This window comes from Pelmatolapia mariae, linkage group LG17, assembly GCF_036321145.2.
Source record: "Pelmatolapia mariae isolate MD_Pm_ZW linkage group LG17, Pm_UMD_F_2, whole genome shotgun sequence".
Taxonomy (NCBI): domain Eukaryota; kingdom Metazoa; phylum Chordata; class Actinopteri; order Cichliformes; family Cichlidae; genus Pelmatolapia; species Pelmatolapia mariae.
In genome coordinates this window covers 2,948,704-2,969,151 of record NC_086242.1, presented here as the reverse complement: position 1 = coordinate 2,969,151, position 20,448 = coordinate 2,948,704, and the positions used below count along the sequence as shown (strand labels likewise).

General features: G+C 39.5%; 1 protein-coding gene across 1 annotated transcript; it reads left to right on the top strand.

The window, feature by feature from the left end:
- The first annotated feature begins 2,323 nt into the window (after positions 1-2,323).
- On the top strand, positions 2,324-20,178 carry LOC134615845 (plexin-C1-like). The gene is made up of 16 exons (XM_063460533.1): positions 2,324-3,368; positions 4,085-4,207; positions 9,262-9,396; positions 9,480-9,580; positions 9,657-9,762; positions 9,840-10,005; positions 10,263-10,365; positions 11,878-11,953; positions 12,304-12,342; positions 12,437-12,570; positions 14,413-14,592; positions 15,704-15,812; positions 16,953-17,147; positions 17,227-17,394; positions 19,438-19,534; positions 19,654-20,178. Exons 1-16 carry the CDS (start codon positions 2,373-2,375, stop codon positions 19,707-19,709), a joined length of 2,784 nt encoding a protein of 927 aa, XP_063316603.1. The 5' UTR covers positions 2,324-2,372; the 3' UTR covers positions 19,710-20,178.
- The last annotated feature ends 270 nt before the right edge of the window (positions 20,179-20,448 follow it).

Sequence of the window (20,448 nt, the reverse complement as noted above, 5' to 3'; positions counted from 1 at the left end):
TGCGCCAGGGCATGTGTATCCAGTACACTTTCCAGCCTAGGTCCCCCATGCTACTCCAGCCTACCTGGGATATGAGCAAGAGAGACAAAACTGAAGCTATATCAGCTTGGACATCGTCCAGATTAACAAGGTTTGTGTCGGAACAATATGAGAACAGCATCCATTCCAAGGCTTGAGTTGGAGCAATACTGGAACAGCATATGGAAGAAGGACATCACCAGACCCTGACATGATTCATGCCTACTGGCTAAAGAAACTAACTGCACTCCATGAGTGTCTGGCAGCACATGCAGCACAACACTACATGCCTTTGCTACTTCAGGTTGGGGGTCTGACTCCCGACCAAGGCGTCTGTATCCAGTAAGGGTCCTTTTAGAGGTTTCAGAAAAACTGGAGATGACTAAAGGAGAAGTATGTGATGCATATTTATGGGACCCAAACACACTGTATGGCAGCATTTATTGAAAACACCTTGATGGAGATTATTCTATATTGTGTCACAATTAAAGAGGGTTGTTATTAGCTTCCAGAAATCAGCTTTAGTGTCGAAATCTAGTTTTCAGCTAATGGATTCTTTATTGATTTAAAACTTAAACTTCATCTTACTCTGTGTTGAGGGAAAGGGAACTACTGTAATTGTGCCTCTTTTTTGTTCCTGGATATTCATAAATACAGAAAAAAAGACTTCAGGGGCATAAATACACATATACCATTGTGAAAATATTCTTTTTAACTAGAGAGAGGACAGTTCTCATAATGCTGGAGACAAATGGAGAACTGATTCACTTGTGTCTGTTGGATCAGGAAATGTGACGACGCTGCACTTGTGGTCAACTAGACCACGAGTGTAGCGTCATGTCACATGCCACTGTTCATCAACAATCCAACCGTGCATTACAGAAGCACTTACACCTTACTTAAACCTTTTTTTAAAATTGTTTGCATGTTCAAATATTCTATGTATTTTTGAGTGAAAGGGCTGTTTATGGCATTCTGTTTATCATTAATTATGATTTTATATTGTAACCATAGTCACGACACTTAACACTTTTCATGCTTGAGATTTGTGAACAGAGATTTGTCCTCACACCGTCTTTCACCACCACTGCGGAGCAGCTTTCCGGCCGACTCCACACACACACCTCTCCCTCCAGGGCCGGTGTCACTGAAATGGCTCCCCTGCAGTGGAGCCATTTACCACACCTCTGCCAAAATATTTAACAGAAAATATTCAGAGCAGCACTTTGATACTCACACATTGGGACTTTGTTTCACTCAGACTCTATAAATATGTTTTAAAATCCCCACACCTGTACTAATGAAGAGTCATGTGATGACTTACACAGAGAAATCATGCTGGTGCACAACTACATAGGAGAGCAAGGGATCACTGACGCTGTGTGTGTGTGTGTACGTGCATTAAGGTGTTGAATAAAAATGATTACATATTAAGATTTTGTCAGTACCCTTATTTCATTGTGTTACAGGACATGTTACAACTAACCCAGACTATGGGGTTAATTGTATCATTTCACTCTTTGTGTTTGAGACCATACCATGCAAGTACTAATTGTATTGCTGAGAAAATAGCTGTACTATTTAACAGCAGAGACATGTAAATAGTTTGCATTACATTTTGCATCCACTACTTTAAAAGAGCTCGAAAGCAACAAATGCCAGAAACAGGGGAGACCGGGTATAGCTGTAACTATTTCTGGCTATTGTACTCACAAACACATATGCAGCGAAAACCAAGACATCATTATTGCCACAAGAATACAACGCTGAACTACTTCCTGTTCACCGCAGGGGTACACAGCGAAACTTTTTTTTCGGAAATGAATGCTGCAGTAGACACTTGAGAGGGTGCTGCTCTTAAAAGGTTGCACACTTTTGACAGCTGTTCACATCCGAAAGAGGATGTGTCTTGTCTTCCTTATTTTTTTCTGACTTCATGGCACTGAGAGAGAGGCTGCTACTATTAACTTGTCTCTTAGATGATCGTTATGTTATTCAATGACACTTTATAAAATTCCTGTGTGTTTTCCCAAAACGTTGATTCTGTTCATCGGGACGTAGCGTTTTCAGTGGGAGAATCTTGTGTTTTAATTGCACAACAGCATTTATAGAGCAGCCTATCTTACTTTAACTGCAAGCGTTAATAGCATAGATTAAAGCAGGATTTGTAATTTCTGACAGGATGTAAAAAAGCCGAACAGGCTTTGTTCTGACGTTTCGGGAGGCAGTATTCGTCTCAGCTTCTAGACCCACGCTGCGCTTTTACGCACAAGTCTTGAGACACAACGTAAGAGAGAGAGCAGAGTGCCGTGCCAGACTTCGCTGTGTAGAGGAAGTATTGCTGTAGGTTCAAGATGATCCTGCTGCTCGCTCTGCTTTCTGTTCTCTGCGGAGAACCGGGTTTGTGCCTGGAGGAGGATGGAGGCTTCACGTTTAATGGAGACATCCGTCAGTTCGCCGTGACCTCAAACACACTTTACGTCGCCACAAAGGAGAGGCTGTACCAGCTGAGCCACGACCTGAGTCTGATCAGCAGTCTGACCCAGAGAGGACTCTTAAAGACCGGAAACCAGCAGGATGATGTCCAGTTTTACCGGGTTTCTGAGGCAGCTGAGTGGAACGCAACTTTCAGCATCAACGTGTTGTTGCCTTTCACAAAGAATGACTCTCTGATCAGCTGCGGTGTGACTGACGATGACTGCGGTTACTGCGAGATTCTGGACCTGAAGAACATCTCCAACCTTCTGTACAGGGAAGGCATCCAGGTGGGACCTCTGAAGAACAGCAGCAGGTCTGTCAGCTTTCTGGTGGATGTGAAGAAGAAAACTCAGACTGACGCTTACATTCTGACCGCGATCCAACAAAACAAAGAACAGCCCGAAAACAACAAGTGTGGTATTAATCAGCAGACTGTCAGCCTTCAGGATACAGATAACAAACAGGGTGCAGGTATTTTTTCTTTGACTGATGGAGCTTCAGGCACACCTGGGATCAAAAGTAACGGTGATGTGGAGTTTGTTGACGGGTTTCAGATCAGTTCAACCATCTATCTGTTCTCCAACGTGCTCTCAGCTCGAACAAACAGAGTCCGTCTCATTTGGCTCGAAGGCGATAAAAGTAAAACTGACACACTCAAGTCTCTGCGGGGCGCGACTCTCAATGTCTCAAATGGCAGACTCGTGGCCTCCTCGGTCATCCCGGGGGAGCAGCCGGTGCTTTGGAGCGGCGTGTTCAGTATCGATGGAGGAGACACCGACACCGAGCTGATGGTGTTTGACATCAACCCTGATTACAGCACGAACACCGACAGAGATCCAGACTTCTACACCTCTGTGCCATCAGAAGTGACGGTGGGTCGCTGAATAACTTACGTTTAATATCTTTAATGCTTATTTTTTTGTGTTGAAACTGTTTCCACCTGTCGCATTATTGTTTTCTCTGGTTAGTAGAAAGTAGTATTAAGTCATTGTTACGTGGCATCAAAAAGACATAACAACTGTAAGATATATGCAGGGGCACAATCTACTGTATTATTAAATAAACAAAAATAATTAAATGGTGGAAGTAAAATAACAGCGACAAATCCAATAAATGACACAAAATATTCTGTTAAAAGTTTTAAAAAAATATTTAGATTTTAGAAAATAGAAAAAAATCCAGGGCCTCATATGGTAAAAACTGACCTAAAAGTCATGACTGAATAAGGATTCTGAGGTAGTTAAAATACTGCGTTGTTTGCTGGTTCATGTGAAGGTGAATGATGTTTGATTTATTAAAAACAATAAAAAAACAACAACAACAACCCCCAAAACAATACATGTGACATGTTGCTACATGATGTACTCCTTCATTTTTAACTGGCACTATGAAGTATTTGCTAGCACTTAATTTTTTGACAACACAAAAATACAAAGTGAATAAACAGAGGTCACTTTGATGGCACAACAACACAAGGCTTTTTTTTAGACTTTGAGTAATGAGATGCTATTTCTGTATCAGGTACTTTCAGTACTTCTGCTGGTTAGTTATTTGTAAATATCCGATCTGGTGGTTGCCTGTTTTTCAGCCAAAGATCCTGAAACCGAAGGCAGTGCTCTTCAGGCACAGCTACATGACCTCTGTGCTGGCAGTGAGGCAGAGAGGCTGGATGGTTTTCTTCATTGGGACAGGAGACGGGCAGCTCATTAAGGTGTGTATTAAGTAATAGATATCAGTTAATAGAAGTACTTTCTAGAGATACTATCACGTATCTGATAGTCACGTATCTAACACTGCCTTCTGCTAGGATTCTCCTCTGTCACTCATCATCCTCCACCTGCTTTCATATAGTTGACAAAAAAACCTATTCAGCAGAGGTTCTGTATTGACAGCTCAATCACATCGTTAAAGAATCATATTGTGCTTGTTTGACACAATATTTACTATTCACTATATTTACTAAAGTATTTTCTTTCAGGGTGCATTTACGCTCATGTATAAATTATAATAGTAGCTTAATGGCTTTAATGGATGGAGGGATGCAACTCCATGTAATGCCTTCCTCTGCCACAGTCTCTTGCATTTTACTGTGATCTAATAAAGCCAAAGATTGACTGAGCTCTCTTGCTACTCCCACAAAGTTAGATAGATGCTACTGATGTCAGTTAGTGAAGTGATTTTCAGCAGATGAGTCTCTGACTTAGGGTAGCCATCCAAACAAGACAGACTACCCCGATTCACTGACACAGTTTACAAATGTGAAACAATGAGCTCATATTACCACAGTAATCTGAGAAGCACATGAGTATCAAATCAAAGATCTATGTAGGAAGGTGAAGAAAGCTTAAAACCACAATCAAGGAAGTCTGGAACAATGTTAGTCAGTTTAACAAGATGCAGAATGGTTCAATGAGAAGCATGATGAATAGATGAATATGAAGTACAATATAAAGTCCATAAGTGCGACTCTGAAAGCTGCCAAACAAAGGCTCACAGCTCTGACCACTAAGCTGAAGAAATAAACAATAAATGGTCTGTTCTCCAAAGCTGCAGTTCTGTTCTCCCAGCTACAACGAAATAATAACATGGGATCAGATGCACCCAGAACTGCAACTGAGTAATACTGGAAGAACTGGCTGAAGTCCCAACAGCATTCCTTGAAAGGCAAGTGAACACTTGCTCAGAAAGAAAATGGAGAAACAGGATGAAAGCACCTACTCCTGTTTGACAGAGCAGTGCACCAAGACTCTTAGACCAGGCAGACCACCCTGAGCACCGCTGCACTGACTACAAGAAAGCCTTACACTCAGTACCCCACACACAAACACTGGAGTGCTTGGCACTGTATCAGACTAACAGTGCACTAACAACATTCATTCAACAACACTGAAGGCCAACCCCAAAGGCAATCACTCATGTCACCATAAAGTTTCAAACATATCTAGGTGATGCACTGTACCTACTGCTGTTGCACAGACCTCAACCCTCTAAGCCAGCTTATTGCAGAGAGCTGATACGGACATTAATTCAGGAGTCAAGAGATCATCAGTCACCTCCTGTACAATGAATGATTGCAAAGAGAGGGAAGGCGATGGAGTTGCCAGAAGGCAGAGAAGCAGACATAAAGGATACAAGTACCTGGATATCCCACAGGTCAACAGGAAACATGACAGAGATGCACAAAGGTCAGCCACAGTCAAGTACCTCAAGTAGACAAGATGTGTACTGAGCAGCCAACTGAGTGGTAGAAAGAAAAACTAAGTAATACATAGGCCCTGACAGTCATTAGACACCCAGATAGAATAATAAGCTGGCCATAGGAGGAGACTGATGCCACTGAAATCAAAATACGAAAACTCCTCACAATGTACAGACATCTCCATGTTACTAGCAATGGAAAGCGGGAGGGGGAGGATCAGTGAGTGTCAGAGCCAGAATGGAACATGGAGAATCCACAAATACATCAGGAAGGTGGTCCCTAAAGACTAACTGCTTCAAGACTGCCTCGGCAGTTGAAGACACATGTTAATGAGGAAGAGGAGGAGGAACTATCCTGGACGACCAAACCCCTGCATAGGCTGTACCACTGACAGGTAGACAAAGTGAAATCCTGCCAGCTGGTAAAAAGGCCAGCTTAAAGGACACAGCCTCTGATCTTGTAGTTACGGTTGTTCTTGTGCTGCCATGATCATGTAGGAGTCTACTACACCTGACAGGACCCAAGTTGCAGGCTGGACAAAGGTACCCCAGTGACTATTCAGTACAAAGTAGCAGGACATAAGATGAAAGCTGTGTACACTGAGAAGCACAACCAAGTGGCTCGGATAGTGTACAGGAAGATCTTTGCCCCACTTGAAGTCCCCAAGATCCAATGGAAACCAACCAGAGACAGTGGTGGTTGGCAAGGAACAAAAAGTTGCAGGTGTTTTCTTTTGAATAATCGCTGGGTTTGCCACATCCTAGCAGACAGCAAGATCAGGAAGGAGAGTGAGAAAAAAGAGAAATACCAAAGTGCTCTCAGTGGTAACAGGAGCATTAGGAGTTGTAACCCCCAAACTGGAAGAGCGGCTTCAGTAGATTCCAGGCACAACATCAGAGATCTCTGTTCAGAAGAGTACAGTCCTTGGGACAGCTAAGATACTGGGCACTGCCCTCAGACTCCCAGGCCTCTTGTAGAAGAGCCAATCTTGAGAAAGAACACAGACATACCACCCCACAGGGAGGTAGAGGGGGCTCTTATATACATTGTATATATCTTTTCCACTAAAAGACCTGGAAATTACTTACTGCTTAAAATTATTTTTGCATTACTTATAATTGCTAATAATTTAATTTGTGTCTCCTTTCCTCTATATTACCTGAAGTTACACAATACTTTAAATTCCTTATACTACTGTGTAATTGTCACAATGTGACAATTTCATTTAATTCTAGAGGAATTAGACGGAGTAAAGTGTTATAAAGTGTTTTTCTCACCATTGTTAACTGGATGCTGGCAGACAGTAAATGTTTCTGATGAGACGACTCCTTTTCCGGTCACTATCTTGCAGCATTCATGCTGATCTTGTTTAGAAATATGACACCATTACATCTGAGTGGGCCTCTGAAACGTTGCCATGATCTCATGCATTCAGCGCCGCTACTGTTTCCTGCAGATATTTCTATTTTATTGCAAAACTGTTCTTTTCTGCTTCTTAGTCATTCTGCTTCCTGTTATAGAGCATGGGTTCTTCTAAGGAAGCAGCATTGATCATGAGTGCATTCATTTCTGTTCGTGGTTGAATAGGAGAAGAGGAGGAGACAGATTTGCTGCACTCTGAGACATTACTTAATCGATCTGAGAGTTTAATGGAAGTGTTTGTTTCAACATTTGAAATGCTGCCATGAGGCTCCATGTTAACCTCACCATCATTTTTAACACCCAGACCTTTAGCATGGAAACCAACTGTAATACTTTGACTTAATTGCAATATAAACTGCTTGTCAGTTAAAGGTCATCATGGTCGCAGTATGACATTTGTGTTCATACATGCAAAGAAAGTGAACTGATCACAAACAATAAAAGATGTCCACTTTCTCAGACCTTATCTTCTTTTAAAGGTACACTAAGTATTTTTAGGTAATTTAATAGAAAAAAAGAACGTTGTGCTCATCAGTTATAGAAGAAAGTGTGCCATTACGTCTTCAACCAAAGCGATACATCCTTATGAACTTAGACATCATCCATTAAAAATACATAAAAGGAGGCGTTTATTTGTGGCAGCTGAACAACAACAGGTGGTTATCAGGTGAGATTATGCCAGCTAATTTAGGCTCAATAGTCCTAAAAATCACACTTTACAGTTTGATAACATTCTCACATCATATTAGAGTTTATTCATTAAGTGTCTGAGATCAACAGTATTAGATCCACTTCAAAGAAAGCTTCACAAATGTAGGCTAACAGCAGCTAAAAGAGGCTAACAGCTGCTAACAGCAGCAAAACTAGCAGCGCTGACCTACAGAAAAGTTCAGGATATCCTCAACAACTCGTCTCATTATCACTGCCATCTGCCATAACTGAGCTTTACTGACTTATGGACTCCAAACGGACTTTCACAAAGTTTTACAGCCTCCTCCAGAGTAATTAGATGTGGTGTATTGCTGAGGTAAACAGCAGACATATTAAAAAGGACCTGAAATATAAACAAAATATGACCAGGTTGAAAACAATCCAGCCAAAAAGAGGTTTAACTTTACGGTAACACCTACAATATAGCTCTTACAGGCCTTAGAAGTGGAGTCTGAACTGGTTTTTAATCACTATAAACCTTTAATGAGTTCTGAAATGTTCCACTAATTTTTTTTTTTAAATTTTGTTCCTGTTTTTGTAACTTTTAAAAAATTTTATTTTTGGCATCCAGTTCAAAAAAAGGATATAATGGTCAGTGTTCATTTTTTTATTGCATTTTCTTTGCTTCAAAAAATTTATTTGTCTTTGTACTATTTAAAATTAAATGTATTTTTTAAATGTCTGTGCTGATATGACCCAATCTGTACAACCCTCAAAAGTTGGCGGTATCACTCTAACATGACCGCCAACCAGCTCGTAGGCAGGGTTTCTTTAACTTGGATCTGGGGGTTGTTTTGAGATCATGCAGGTCGGTGCCTTGTGATCAGGTCTGCAGAGGGGACCAAACAGAAGCACTATCACACCAGTGCTGCTGACTCACGGTGGACTCCCACATGTTCCATTAGTCTCATGTCAGTGTCTGATCATTTTAATATCTTATCACCTTTTTTTTCCTTGCACTCTCACACTCACCATGACATCTCTACACATCTCTGTACCTCTGAGTATCCTGAATTCATGTTTTATCCTATTTTTCATATTGTCTGCTTTAAGACAAAGCTTAAAAAGTGTATTTACAGCTGTTATTAAAGCTGTTAATTTATATTTAAAAAGCTGTGTCACCTTCATTTTAAGACCCAAATATATTTTGTGACTACATAAAATTTTTCATGGGGTCAGAAATTTCTCCAAATTCGTTCCAATTTCCGCAAAGTCTAATCACTCTGACTCATACACTGAGCAACACAATGACAGTTGGAGGATGTGATGAAATTAGACAGCAACAAAGAGTTCTCTAAAACAGTAGCAGTGTTTTCTACACATAGTTTTTTATTTCTGTGCTGGTGTGATCTCGTTATTAGTTTTAACCCAGTGTTCAAAGGAAGCAAATGAAATGTATAACAAACCTGGCAAAACCTCCTTCTTGTTGTCAGCTGTCTGTGGACAGGAACTATCACGCTGGCTGTCCCACGGTGCTCTACAGGACCAGTGATGACCGCAAAGTGTTTCCCAAATTACATCTGGATCCAGTGGATCAGAAACATGTGTATGTGCCATTTAGTAACCAGGTACTTATATTACTTATATTTTTTACAGATTATCTTAACGTCACATGTATCTGTGCTGCATTTTACAGTGTTTGTTGTTCTAGATAAAGCGAGTTCCTGTGTCAAAGTGCAGCACCTACACAAATGTGCAGGAGTGTTGGTCTGCACAGGATCCATACTGTGTGTGGTGTGGCTCTAAACGCAGGTGAGAGAAACAACACGTGCAGCTGACGTCTTCAAACAACTCTGAACTTGGTGATCATTTCTTTTTCTTCTCGTAGCTGCACATTTGAAGATGACTGCACAGATTCAGACTGGCTGTCCATTCCTGATGAGTCCCAACACAAAATGATTTCCCACAGAGTGGAAAAGGACACAAACGGACAGGTGCAGCTTACAAACACACTCAGGACTGTAATCATTGTGGCTTTCAGTTATTTGTCACTTTTGTTCTTCATTTTCAGATCTCACTAAAAATCCACACACACCTGACTGTGGGCGAAGAAGTGTCATCGAGGTTTGCCTGTCAGTTTGCTGCAAGGTCCGGCTCGATTTGTGTTTCGAATAACCCTCCTGCACAGTTCCCACAATGCACCTGCATCCTGTCTGATCGCACACTTCCTGCTGATGGTCAGTGACTTTTCAGAAATAATTCCAGGAATTAAAAACACTTCACAGTAAAAGTTGTTTATTGATTTGCAACATTTGTCAACATAAGAAAATCCACTCAGAAATAATGATAGAGGTACTCTGACTCTCTGTCTGTTTATAATTATATACTGGTTCAGCTCATTCAGACAGACATATCACTAATAACAGAGACATTGACATTCATCATAAGTTGTTTTTGTTTTTTTGTTTGTTTGGGTTTTTTTTTTAATTTACAGGTCTTGATGTCACAGTAAAATTCAGACTTGGGACATCACCACTGTCACAACGACTGAGGTTAAACGACTGCTCTAACATCATTGGAGCGCCAAGTTCCGTGTTGTAAGTCCATCGATATCAGAAATAATTCAACGACTCACTGTGGACAGACTGCAGTGCATCAGACAGATCAGACAATCAGGTCGCAGTTAGAAATCAAAGAGAATGAAACCTTTGTGACCAAAGCTAGAAAAGTTTAATAATTGGATGAAACTGTATCAGACGTTGTTAGTGAGTGGTCTTTATTTTGGTGTAGTATAGCCATCCTCAAGACAAAAAGGACGACTGGAGGTGTACAGAGACTTTTTACACAGGAATTTTTATCAAGTGAGCACTCGTAATGTGCTGTGGTCTGGAGTTTCCCCAGAGCAACATCATCATTATTATTAGATGTTGTTAGTCAGCACAGTAAGCTAACACAGCTTCCTAAATTCAGCCTTAGTCGGAACAACTTGGCGGAACATCAGCTGTTTTCCTGTAATTCCTGCAGAATAACGCAGACTGAATGTTTCTGCAGTCCTCACTGAAGTGCACACCAAGACTAAAGCACACATGAGACTAAAATATAAGAAATTAATAAAATTAACAAATGAGATATTTCATAAATGACACATGAAAAGTACGACAGTCGTCACATCCTCGATTCCTCGACTGCTTTCCTCTTGTCTCGGCGAGTCCCATCAGACGTGTGAGCGCAGACACATCTGCAAAAAAGAAAAAAAATTTTCAGCTGCAAGGAATGTTTTTGGTAAATTTTATGTTTTTTAAGGTGCAGAATCAAAAAATGATCTCCATTTCCCTCACATAGTTTTTTTTTGCAAAACAAGAGAAATTTACATTTAAAAAAAAAAAAAAAAAAAAAAAAAAAGCACAACGGCGATGAAAAAAATCAATATTTTATTCCAATTAACTCAGCATAATTTTTCTGACATTCCTTACCTTTCGCTGTGAACAAAATAAACCTATTGGGATGCGATCATCTGAGCTCCTCACACTGCCACCGTACCCTCCCCCTCCTACTGACCCCCCTCAATTCCCGGCATTTTCTATGTGTATTTCTCTTGAGTTAGAAATATCTAATGTAAGAAATCATTACTGGGTATGTTTTTTTGACTCAAGTATAGGATACCAGATTTTGAACGCTTAATTGTACACTTAATTACATTAAAAACTTGAGTTTTGCGAGAGAACCTGACGAGATGGAATTTTAAAAATATTTTTCCTGTTTTCAGTGAGTAAAAATCAATAAGACACGGTCAAACAATCCTATGCAGTTTTTTGGTTGCAGACCTGTAATTCTCACCTGATGTCAGTAAAACATTTCTTATAACAAAATCACAGCTGTACTTTATGATATCAGATCAGTGTCCACGATGTTTTATATTTAGGCACAATGTGACTTGATACTGTATCAGGTCCTTTTTTAGTCCCACACACAGAAAGTCGGATCACCTTAGATGGCTGAAACAACTCGCAGTCAGAGTAAAAAGAAAGCTGTTTTCCCGTCTCTTCTTCATGCTTATCTTTTTCGTGATTACACCTTTTATTTTGTTCATAAATATGTTTCCTGTCCAGGTGTCAGCAGTGTATCAAAGCTGGTTGTGGATGGAACAAAAACAGCTGTTCCTGGGCTAACCAAGGAAAGACTGATGTACTAATGACGGATTTTCTGGATTTTCATACTTTATACCAGTCTGTGCTACATTATTTTAAAGTCATCACTTTTAACATTCAGCAAGAAACATGGGATTAATGGTAGAAAATGAAACTATTAAACATACACCAGAGATGCTAAAGAACGATTTTTTTACTTAAAAAATGTTATTTAAGTACTTATTGCTTCATCAGTTTAGTTTATAACAAAAATGACAATACTTTTATTAGCAGTTTTCTGTTTATTCATCTTTTTGAACTAAGCTAATGTTAGCCACAACAGGTCCTAGGTCAGTCCTGATAGATTACAGAGCTGTGCAGATGCTAAGTGCTGTATCCCTCCTGCAGGACAAAGTTTGCAAAGATTTGGAGTCTGGGAAGAAATCTGTGAGTCTGATCCTCATTATCCCCATCCAGTAGAGGTTATGATGTCAGCAGAAGGAAACTAAATGATCTGATTATTTTTGTGTGTTACTGCCAGGGGCCGGAGATCTCCTCCATCACTCCCAGTGTGGTGTCTTTCTATGGGAGTAACCATGCGGTGTTATCAGGTCAAAACCTTGGTTATGTGACACGAGTGAGGATCCAGACGCATGCTGAATGTACTCCAAAAGAGTGAGTCACTGTACAGATAACTAAGATGCTGAGAAATAACTAAATAAAGAGCAGATTTTAATCCAGGGGAACACCACCCATATTACAAACCAATAATCAGTAATTATTGGTATAAACCAATAGTCAATAATTTTATGACTTGAAAAAATGTTCTAAGACTTGTGACTTGACTTGGATTTTTACACCAATGACTTAAACTTGAATTGGACTTTGACCTGTTTACTTGAAAAGACTTGCTATATTACTCCAAATCTAAAAATATGATATAAAAAGTGTGCCCCATTTATTCATTCATTCTTACCACACTGCGTACTGTGTGCATGAGCTGTAGCACAGCCAATCAAATTAACCAGATAAAAAAAACCCCAAAAACCACTCAAGCTAAAAATGCTGCCAAGAGTAATTTCTTTCAGGTACATAAACTACGACGTAGTCAACAAAAAACGAAATGCAATATGCAAAAAACATTCAAGAAGAGAATCACAGACAAAGATGGAACAACTTCCAACTTTGTCCGGCATTTGAAGTTGCATAAAGAACAGTAGGTGGTGCTTCTCTTTTGCTACAGCGAGATAGCTGACTTCATCTTACTAGCAAATGTTGTCCAGGCTACGTTGATGATACTGTTTGGCTTTCACGTGTGTGATATTTTTGTTATGCTATTTTAAATCCAATCCTACAAGCGCATCTAACATGCAGCTTGTTATCTCAGAATTTTCGGTGGATGGTGAGCGGGGTCTGTTTCAGAAATTGGGTCCTGTACCTGAACTCAGGGAACACACACTCTGTCACTCAGACATAGACAGACACATATGTGCACAAACAGACTAGGCAGGAGAGAGAGGACATGCCAATCACACCGCACTACATTTACTGCAATGGTTCTTTGTTTTCTAATGTGGAAATCTCAGCAGTTTTTGTCTGAATAGGAAGTTCTGCTTTTGCATTTTTCATTTAGAGGAAGACTATTCTTGCAGCTAAGTTTAATTGAGCTGTATTTTATAGAGGTGCAATTTCAGAATAACTTTGTGTATATTTTGTAAGTTCCCGTGTTTCATCATGTGTTGAGATAAATGGTCCAATTTTTAACACATAATTGCAATTTGTTTTCTTTTTTCTTTTAAAGACTCGAAAGGACTTGAAATTCAAAGTTTCAGACTTGTGACTTTACTTGGACTTCACCAGTGACTTGATACTTGACTCGTGACTGGAGTATAAAGACTTCAGACTTAGTTGAGACTTGCAAAACAATGACTTGGTCCCACCTCTGTTACAAACCTACATATTCTACAATTTGGGAATATGTGAGTTCTCACGCAGCACTTATCGATGCCAAAATAGTTTAAAATTAGTTTAAAAAACACTGATAAAGATTTCATTCACAACAAACATTAATTTTTACTGGACATGCTGATTTTTATTTATATTTTTTGGCTTTGGAGCTTTAGACTCAGGCTTGCAGAAATTAGGACAAATGATGCACAGTTTGAAACGCAGATTGTTTGTTTTCTGAGTGTAAAACAGAAGGAGGAGAAATGTACTGTTGTCTGCACAGTAAGAAACAACACAGCAGTTTACAGCATGCAGTGAAATTCGCAGTGAAGTCTCCCACACAAAACAATAAAATAACTTAAGGATTAAAAATTAAGGTGCAAACAACGAAATTAGTAAAAAAAAAACCAAAAAACCCAAAACATTGTTATACAAGAAAAATTGTAAAAAAAAAATAAAAATAAAAAAATTGTTAAACAGATTATTTTCATTGCTGAGGAAAAGTTTTGTTTGTTTTCAGGTTTTCTGCATGTCGTGATGACGTCACTGAGTCTGTGTGTCTTTGCTCAGGTCTCCTGTTTGGGACAACGCTGGTGTCAGTGTGACGTTCCACATTCCCAGCACAGATATCAAAGGTGTGGTCCGTGTGTGTGTTATCCTAGAAGATGGTAGTTGCCATGGTGACGCTAACATCACTTACCGCTCATCACCATCCTGTGGCAACATTACTCCAAGCAGCAGCTGGATGAGGTAAAATTAGTTTTGCACAACTCGTTAGCGATAACTGCTGATCGTAGATCCACAATTTTCAGAAGCTGAGGTTACAGAAAGAAACTCAAACTTTGCTTAATGTCAGTTTCTTTGCAATTATAAATAAAAGGAACTGCTGATAGTTGTTTTTGAGGAGGTCAGCTTTAGTTAAATTCTAAAACTACTAGTTTTTAGTACCAAACTATCATATAGAACCAAATTAACAACTCTACAATATTTGCAACACATTTAATGTGACATATGGAGCGCACTGTCTCTAAGAAATTATCTTCTGAAGAAGTGCAATAACAAACCTGTTTAATAAAAATCAAAATCATCTGCAGATCATTTTATTGGAGATTATGTATCGGAATTTCAGGAGCAGGACCACGCCTCCAAACACGCTCCTTCCGGCTGTCACCTATATCTGTTCCCCCAGTTCTGCAAGCAGTTCATTCTCGTTTACGTGCCCCACCCTCCCTCCCTCCTTGTTTTCCATTCTTTAACTTCTTCACTTCTATTTAGTACATGGGGATCTGCCAGGGAGCCGTCACCAGTCCCCTTCGAGACCTTCCCCCAAACCGCAGCTCAATTCATGTCCAAGCGTTCACCTTTACCTACTAAAACGTTGTCAAACCTAAAATGAGGACGTGGGCCCAGCTAGTGAAATGGGGAGTCTTCCTGAGGCAATAAAGGCTGATAGTCAAGGTGGTGTTAATGATCTGAATCTAAAACTACATTAGTTTTATTTATTTTTTACAAATATAACAGGTTAGTGGGAAAGAAAATAGACAGATGGTTATTTTTCTGCTCCATCAAACAATAAGCTTCTCGTTATTCTTCAGTGAGCTCCGCTGGCTTTCTGCTATAAGGCTGCAAATCTTTCTTCCATTCAGAAGTGATGCAGCATCATGCCTCAGCATTTATATTCTCTAGTAAACTCTTGAAGAATCCCACCGTGATCCTTTCTAATTTTGTTGTTTCAGTCCATCGGACACTTTGGTCTGCATCAGAACATAACAACTATGTCATCCAAGGATGACTCACTTCTCTGTGATCAAGAGTCTTTCATATTCTCTGCTCGGCATAAATGCTGCTCTGTGTTTGGCAGTGGGAAGAGGAAGCTCACACTCACGGGGTCACACCTGGAGGTTGCTGAAGTAGTGGTACACAGCCGCACCAAGCAGGACGTCAAGCTTCCCAGAAACAGCAACTATCAGGTCTGCAGACACACACAGTGTAAATGAGACTGTTTATTATAAATTGAATACGTCACTCTAACATTCTGCTCTGAGTTGGTGGACTCACTAGTTTGGGAAACCTGGGAAACACTCGGTGAACAAAGTTTCAGAGAGATTAGCTGTGACTGAAAGAGTAACCGATTGGCGTCTTTGTCTAGATGAACGATTAATTACAAAAGTGTTCATGTTAACAATGAGCTAACGTCAAAGCAGGTTTTCATGTTCCCGATCATTATCTCTTTAATGCACTCTGATATGTCCTTTTCTGTTGAATATATGAATGAGGAAATGACAGTGAGGGTCAGACAGATGGTTCAGTGCAGCAAGAAGGAAGAGGATTTTGGATTTACAGTCTGACATTTGTTACAGCTACAGTTTTAACACAACTTAAATGTAGATATTTTTTAAATGACAGGTTAGGTCCTGTAGTTATGAATTTTTAAAGGGTCAAATACCGTCCATCCAGAAAGTATTCAGAGCGCTATAGTTGTTCCAGCTTCATTCCAAAATGGATTCAATTCATTTTCCATGACCAAATGAAATCAATTTGCTTGGAATTATTGCAAATTTATCAAAAACAAAAAGATAAGATGATAAGTATTCACAGCCTTTGCTCAGCACTTTGTTGAAGCACCTCTGGCAGCCTTTCCAAATCAAATCAAACCAAGTGAATTTACCACAGGTGGACTCCAGTCAAGATGTAAAAACATCTGACAGATGTTTCCACTGATGAATGATTTTTAATGTCATGGAAAAGGCTGGGAATACTTATGCATATGTTATATTCTTAATTTAAAAAACTATATTTGGAAGAAGTTCAGACAGCAATTATTTACTTTGTCACTATGGTACATTGTGTGTAGAATCTTGAGCTGAAAGTGAATTTAATCCATTTTGGAATAAGGAATAGCTGTTGGAATGTTTGGAATAAACATGACAAAATGTGGAACAAGTGAAGTGCTGTGAATACTTTCTGGATGCACTTTATGCTCAACAAAATAAGGTGACTTAAGCATTCCAGCTCTTTTGGAAATGTGTTTGTGCAGTGCTTGGTTTGTCTTGACATCATCACCTGTTTGCTGTACTGTCCACACACTAAATACATTTTTTGTTATACAGTCAAAGTCCTTGCAGAGTCTCACCTATGGCACACCTGCAGCTGAAAACACTTCGAGGATTTTTAGCAGCAGTGTGTTTTTGAAAGTAGCCAATCAAACCTTGGCCTGCTCCACAAACATCACCTACTATCCTGACCCTGAGTTTACCAGCTTCACGGGTATAAGAACAGGAGACGATGTACGCGTCACCATACAGGTAATATTGCGTCTGTTGAAACAATCTACTAACATATGGCATCAGCTCACTAAAGGTCAGACTTCTGTTGTTGTTTCAGAAAAAGTCAGACAACCTGGAGATGTCAAAAGAAGAGTTATCAGTGTGGGGCGTTCAAGACAAACAGGAATACACCTGTATCCTGGAGGCCAAAGAAACCAGTAAAGAGATGGATTCATTTATCTGTCAGATTAAAAGGCCACCCAACACAGAATTTTACGAGTTAAAGGTAAATCTTTCTTTAAAGTGTGATTAATGTGATAATAGGTATAACATCACAACATCTGTATTACCATACAAAGTCCTCAGAAGTGCAGTACTGTGCTAACAATTTACACCATAAATACATTTCTGATGTTTTCAAATTACTGTTTATTTTTTTTTATTAAGCTTTAAAATACAATTAGCAGAAGAAAAAATCAAATCAGCGCTATTTGCCTTTAAAAATGTCATGAAATGGCTGTGTGTGGCAGGCAGGAAAGGACCCAAATGCAGACTTGTAGGCAAAACTCAGAAAACACAGCTTTATTTGCTGAATAAATAAACAATGCAAAACTAAACTGGGAAAACTAATGAACCAAACACATGGAGAATCACACAGCCATGAGGGTACGACGTGACAAAAGGCAAAGGAAAACACAGGGTTTAAATACACGAGGAGGGAATGAGAAACAGGAGGGAAATACAGCTGGGACTAATCAGACATAATGAGACAAAGGGAAGCCAAACTAGATACACTGACATAGGACAAGGACTATCAAAGTAAAACAGGAAGCATGAGACATAAGGAGACTTGACACAGAGACGTGGAACATGGCAGTCTTAGAACCAAGCACATAGCACACGGAGACTAGATGAGGAGAACAAGAAAACTGAACTAAACCTTCACTAGAGACAAGACACCAGGAACACAGGGAAGGCTCAGAAACAGAACACGGAGCACAGAGACAACAGTAACTAACAGTGACAGGGAGACGTGACTGACTGGGAAGACAACTGACTTTAAAAAATACCGACACGGTTCAAATGATGCATGTGCGTGAGGAAAACAAAAGAAGAAAGCAAAGAAAGCTGACGAAATGCTAATCACAGTCCACAGAAAAAGGGATGGAGAGAGACAACAAGACAGACAGACACAAGCATGAAGACAGCACTGTGACCATGCAGAGTCTCCCACAAAAACTAAAAATATTCAAAGCTGAAATCAAAAGCGAAGTGAAAAAAGAACTAACTTGCATCAATTATGCTATGAAAAGGAAATTTGGAGAAATTCAGGAAACTATTCAAGGACAAATAGCAAAACTTAACAAAATGCAGTGCTGGGTGACAGAATTAGGAAAGTGGCACAAAGAAGCTAACAAGGCCCTTGTGATGTTGAGCCATACACAGCAGATGCAAGAAAAAATAACCAACTTTGAGCAAGATCGTGAAGAAGCAACATCCACATATTTGGCATACCAGAAGAAACAGCCTATACCAAAATAAGCATCCATCTGAAAGACGGGGTGAAACTGCAAGTGACCTATGGAAGAGGGGGATCGCACTAGAAGCTTCAGGAGAGCAAGAGGCTAGGACGCTGGGAGAAACTGGAGCACCACCAGGAAGGCAGCAGGTGAGGGCTGGCAGCCTGAACAAAAACAGTACAACAAGTGAAGGAAAAGCTAATGAGAATCAATCTTTTTATGTCAGGTTTCGCTATGCGGCAGGCAGGGTGGGATGAAAATGCAGTACTCAAAACTCACAAACACAAATTTTAAAATAGCTTTTTTGCTTAAGAACTCAAAATGTGCTATACAGAATAGCTCAGGTAAGACTGAAAACCAGTAACTCACAGACTGGCCTCCAACAAGAACCCATGGATCACACAGATTGTGGGGAGAACACAACAAAGACCACGTGAAGACTGAAGTAATGAGACATAGTAAGCAAAACTGGATATAATGTACATGGGACTATCAAAATAAAACAGGAAGCAAACGGTGAGAACGTGAAGCTGAAAAAACTAAACAGAGACACCGCTGGGAGGTAAATAAACACAGAGACAAGACTTCCACAACAGACGCTGAAGACAAGACAGAGATGAAACTGGGACATGAAAGGAACAAACATAGTAAAACAAAAAACCATGAAACAGAAATAGAGATAACAACAGTTCTCTACAGTCGTTTTCAAATTGATATATTTCTTTCAAAATAGTAGTAATAGAGGAAATACTGTGACCCACTGCTCTGGTGAGACTTCCCTCTGTGAAATGCATTTTTGTGTTTTCTAGATAAAGTATGGTGAGAAGACAGTGAGCCTCAGTAATCCTCCACCACACCGTGTCTCTGCAATACTACTTTCCCTGCTGATACCTGGTATTCTTGCTGGTAAGTTGGCTTTTTCTTCAAACCTGGACACAATTTCTTAAAAACTCCTGAAAACCTTGCAAATTGAAGATGTTCTAGTTTTTCCGCTCAGGTCAAATCTGCTACTGTTTGTCTTTCAGTGTTGTTGGCCATCTATCTGTGGCGGAAGAGTCGCTCGGATAGGAATGGGTTTTGACCACCGATGCCCATCTCTGTATTCAAGTGATATTATATTTGAAGTCTCGATGTCTGCTTTTCCCCTCTTCAGAATCTGGCTCTTGCTATTTCTTGGGATTAATTTCTGTGTTGTTTAATTCAGGTGTATTTATTTTTTTATTTTCAAAAAAAATTTCAGGTTTCTCAATTTTGTTTGATTGGCAACCTCATAATTCGACCTTAACTCAAGGCAGTTTATGATACTGTAGGTTAACGTTTGGTGTGCATTCCAGTTGTTGTATATATTTATTAATTTTATATATGTTTTATACTTTACATCATGCTTGAAAGGGTTATTGATCTAAATCTCTTCTGGAATGCAAATAAAGGCTTTCCTACAGTGTTGAATTATTTTGTTAAATCAGCGCGCTATTATGGATTTCCTACTCTTCTACTATTTCTGCTTTCCTGATATAGTCTTTGGCTGTATCATATATGAAGTAAGTGTATTTTTACTGTAATTGTATATTTAATAAATATTGATATATGTGCAACAACATTTGTTTTCCCTGAATGAAATTACCTGAGAGAGAAAGAGAATTGAAAGCCATAATACTGGTAGGTCTTACTTCATTTAACCTACCACACTAAACTTGTAGTGCTACCACAACAATAACAGAGTGGGTGACATGGTTTTTATAGTTGTGTTTTTTTTTTTATTAAGAACATCATCACAGCTCAGATGAAATAAAAAAAAATCTGTTATTGCTCAGGTGCTG

Excerpts from the sequence above, each read along its gene's own strand:
- LOC134615845 (XM_063460533.1), top strand. The coding sequence starts at position 2,373 with ATGATCCTGCTGCTCGCTCTGCTTTCTGTTCTCTGCGGAGAACCGGGT. Across the intron at positions 4,208-9,261 it reads GAGACGGGCAGCTCATTAAG|CTGTCTGTGGACAGGAACTA; the intron begins GTGTGTATTAAG and ends TCTTGTTGTCAG. Across the intron at positions 10,006-10,262 it reads TCGCACACTTCCTGCTGATG|GTCTTGATGTCACAGTAAAA; the intron begins GTCAGTGACTTT and ends TTTAATTTACAG.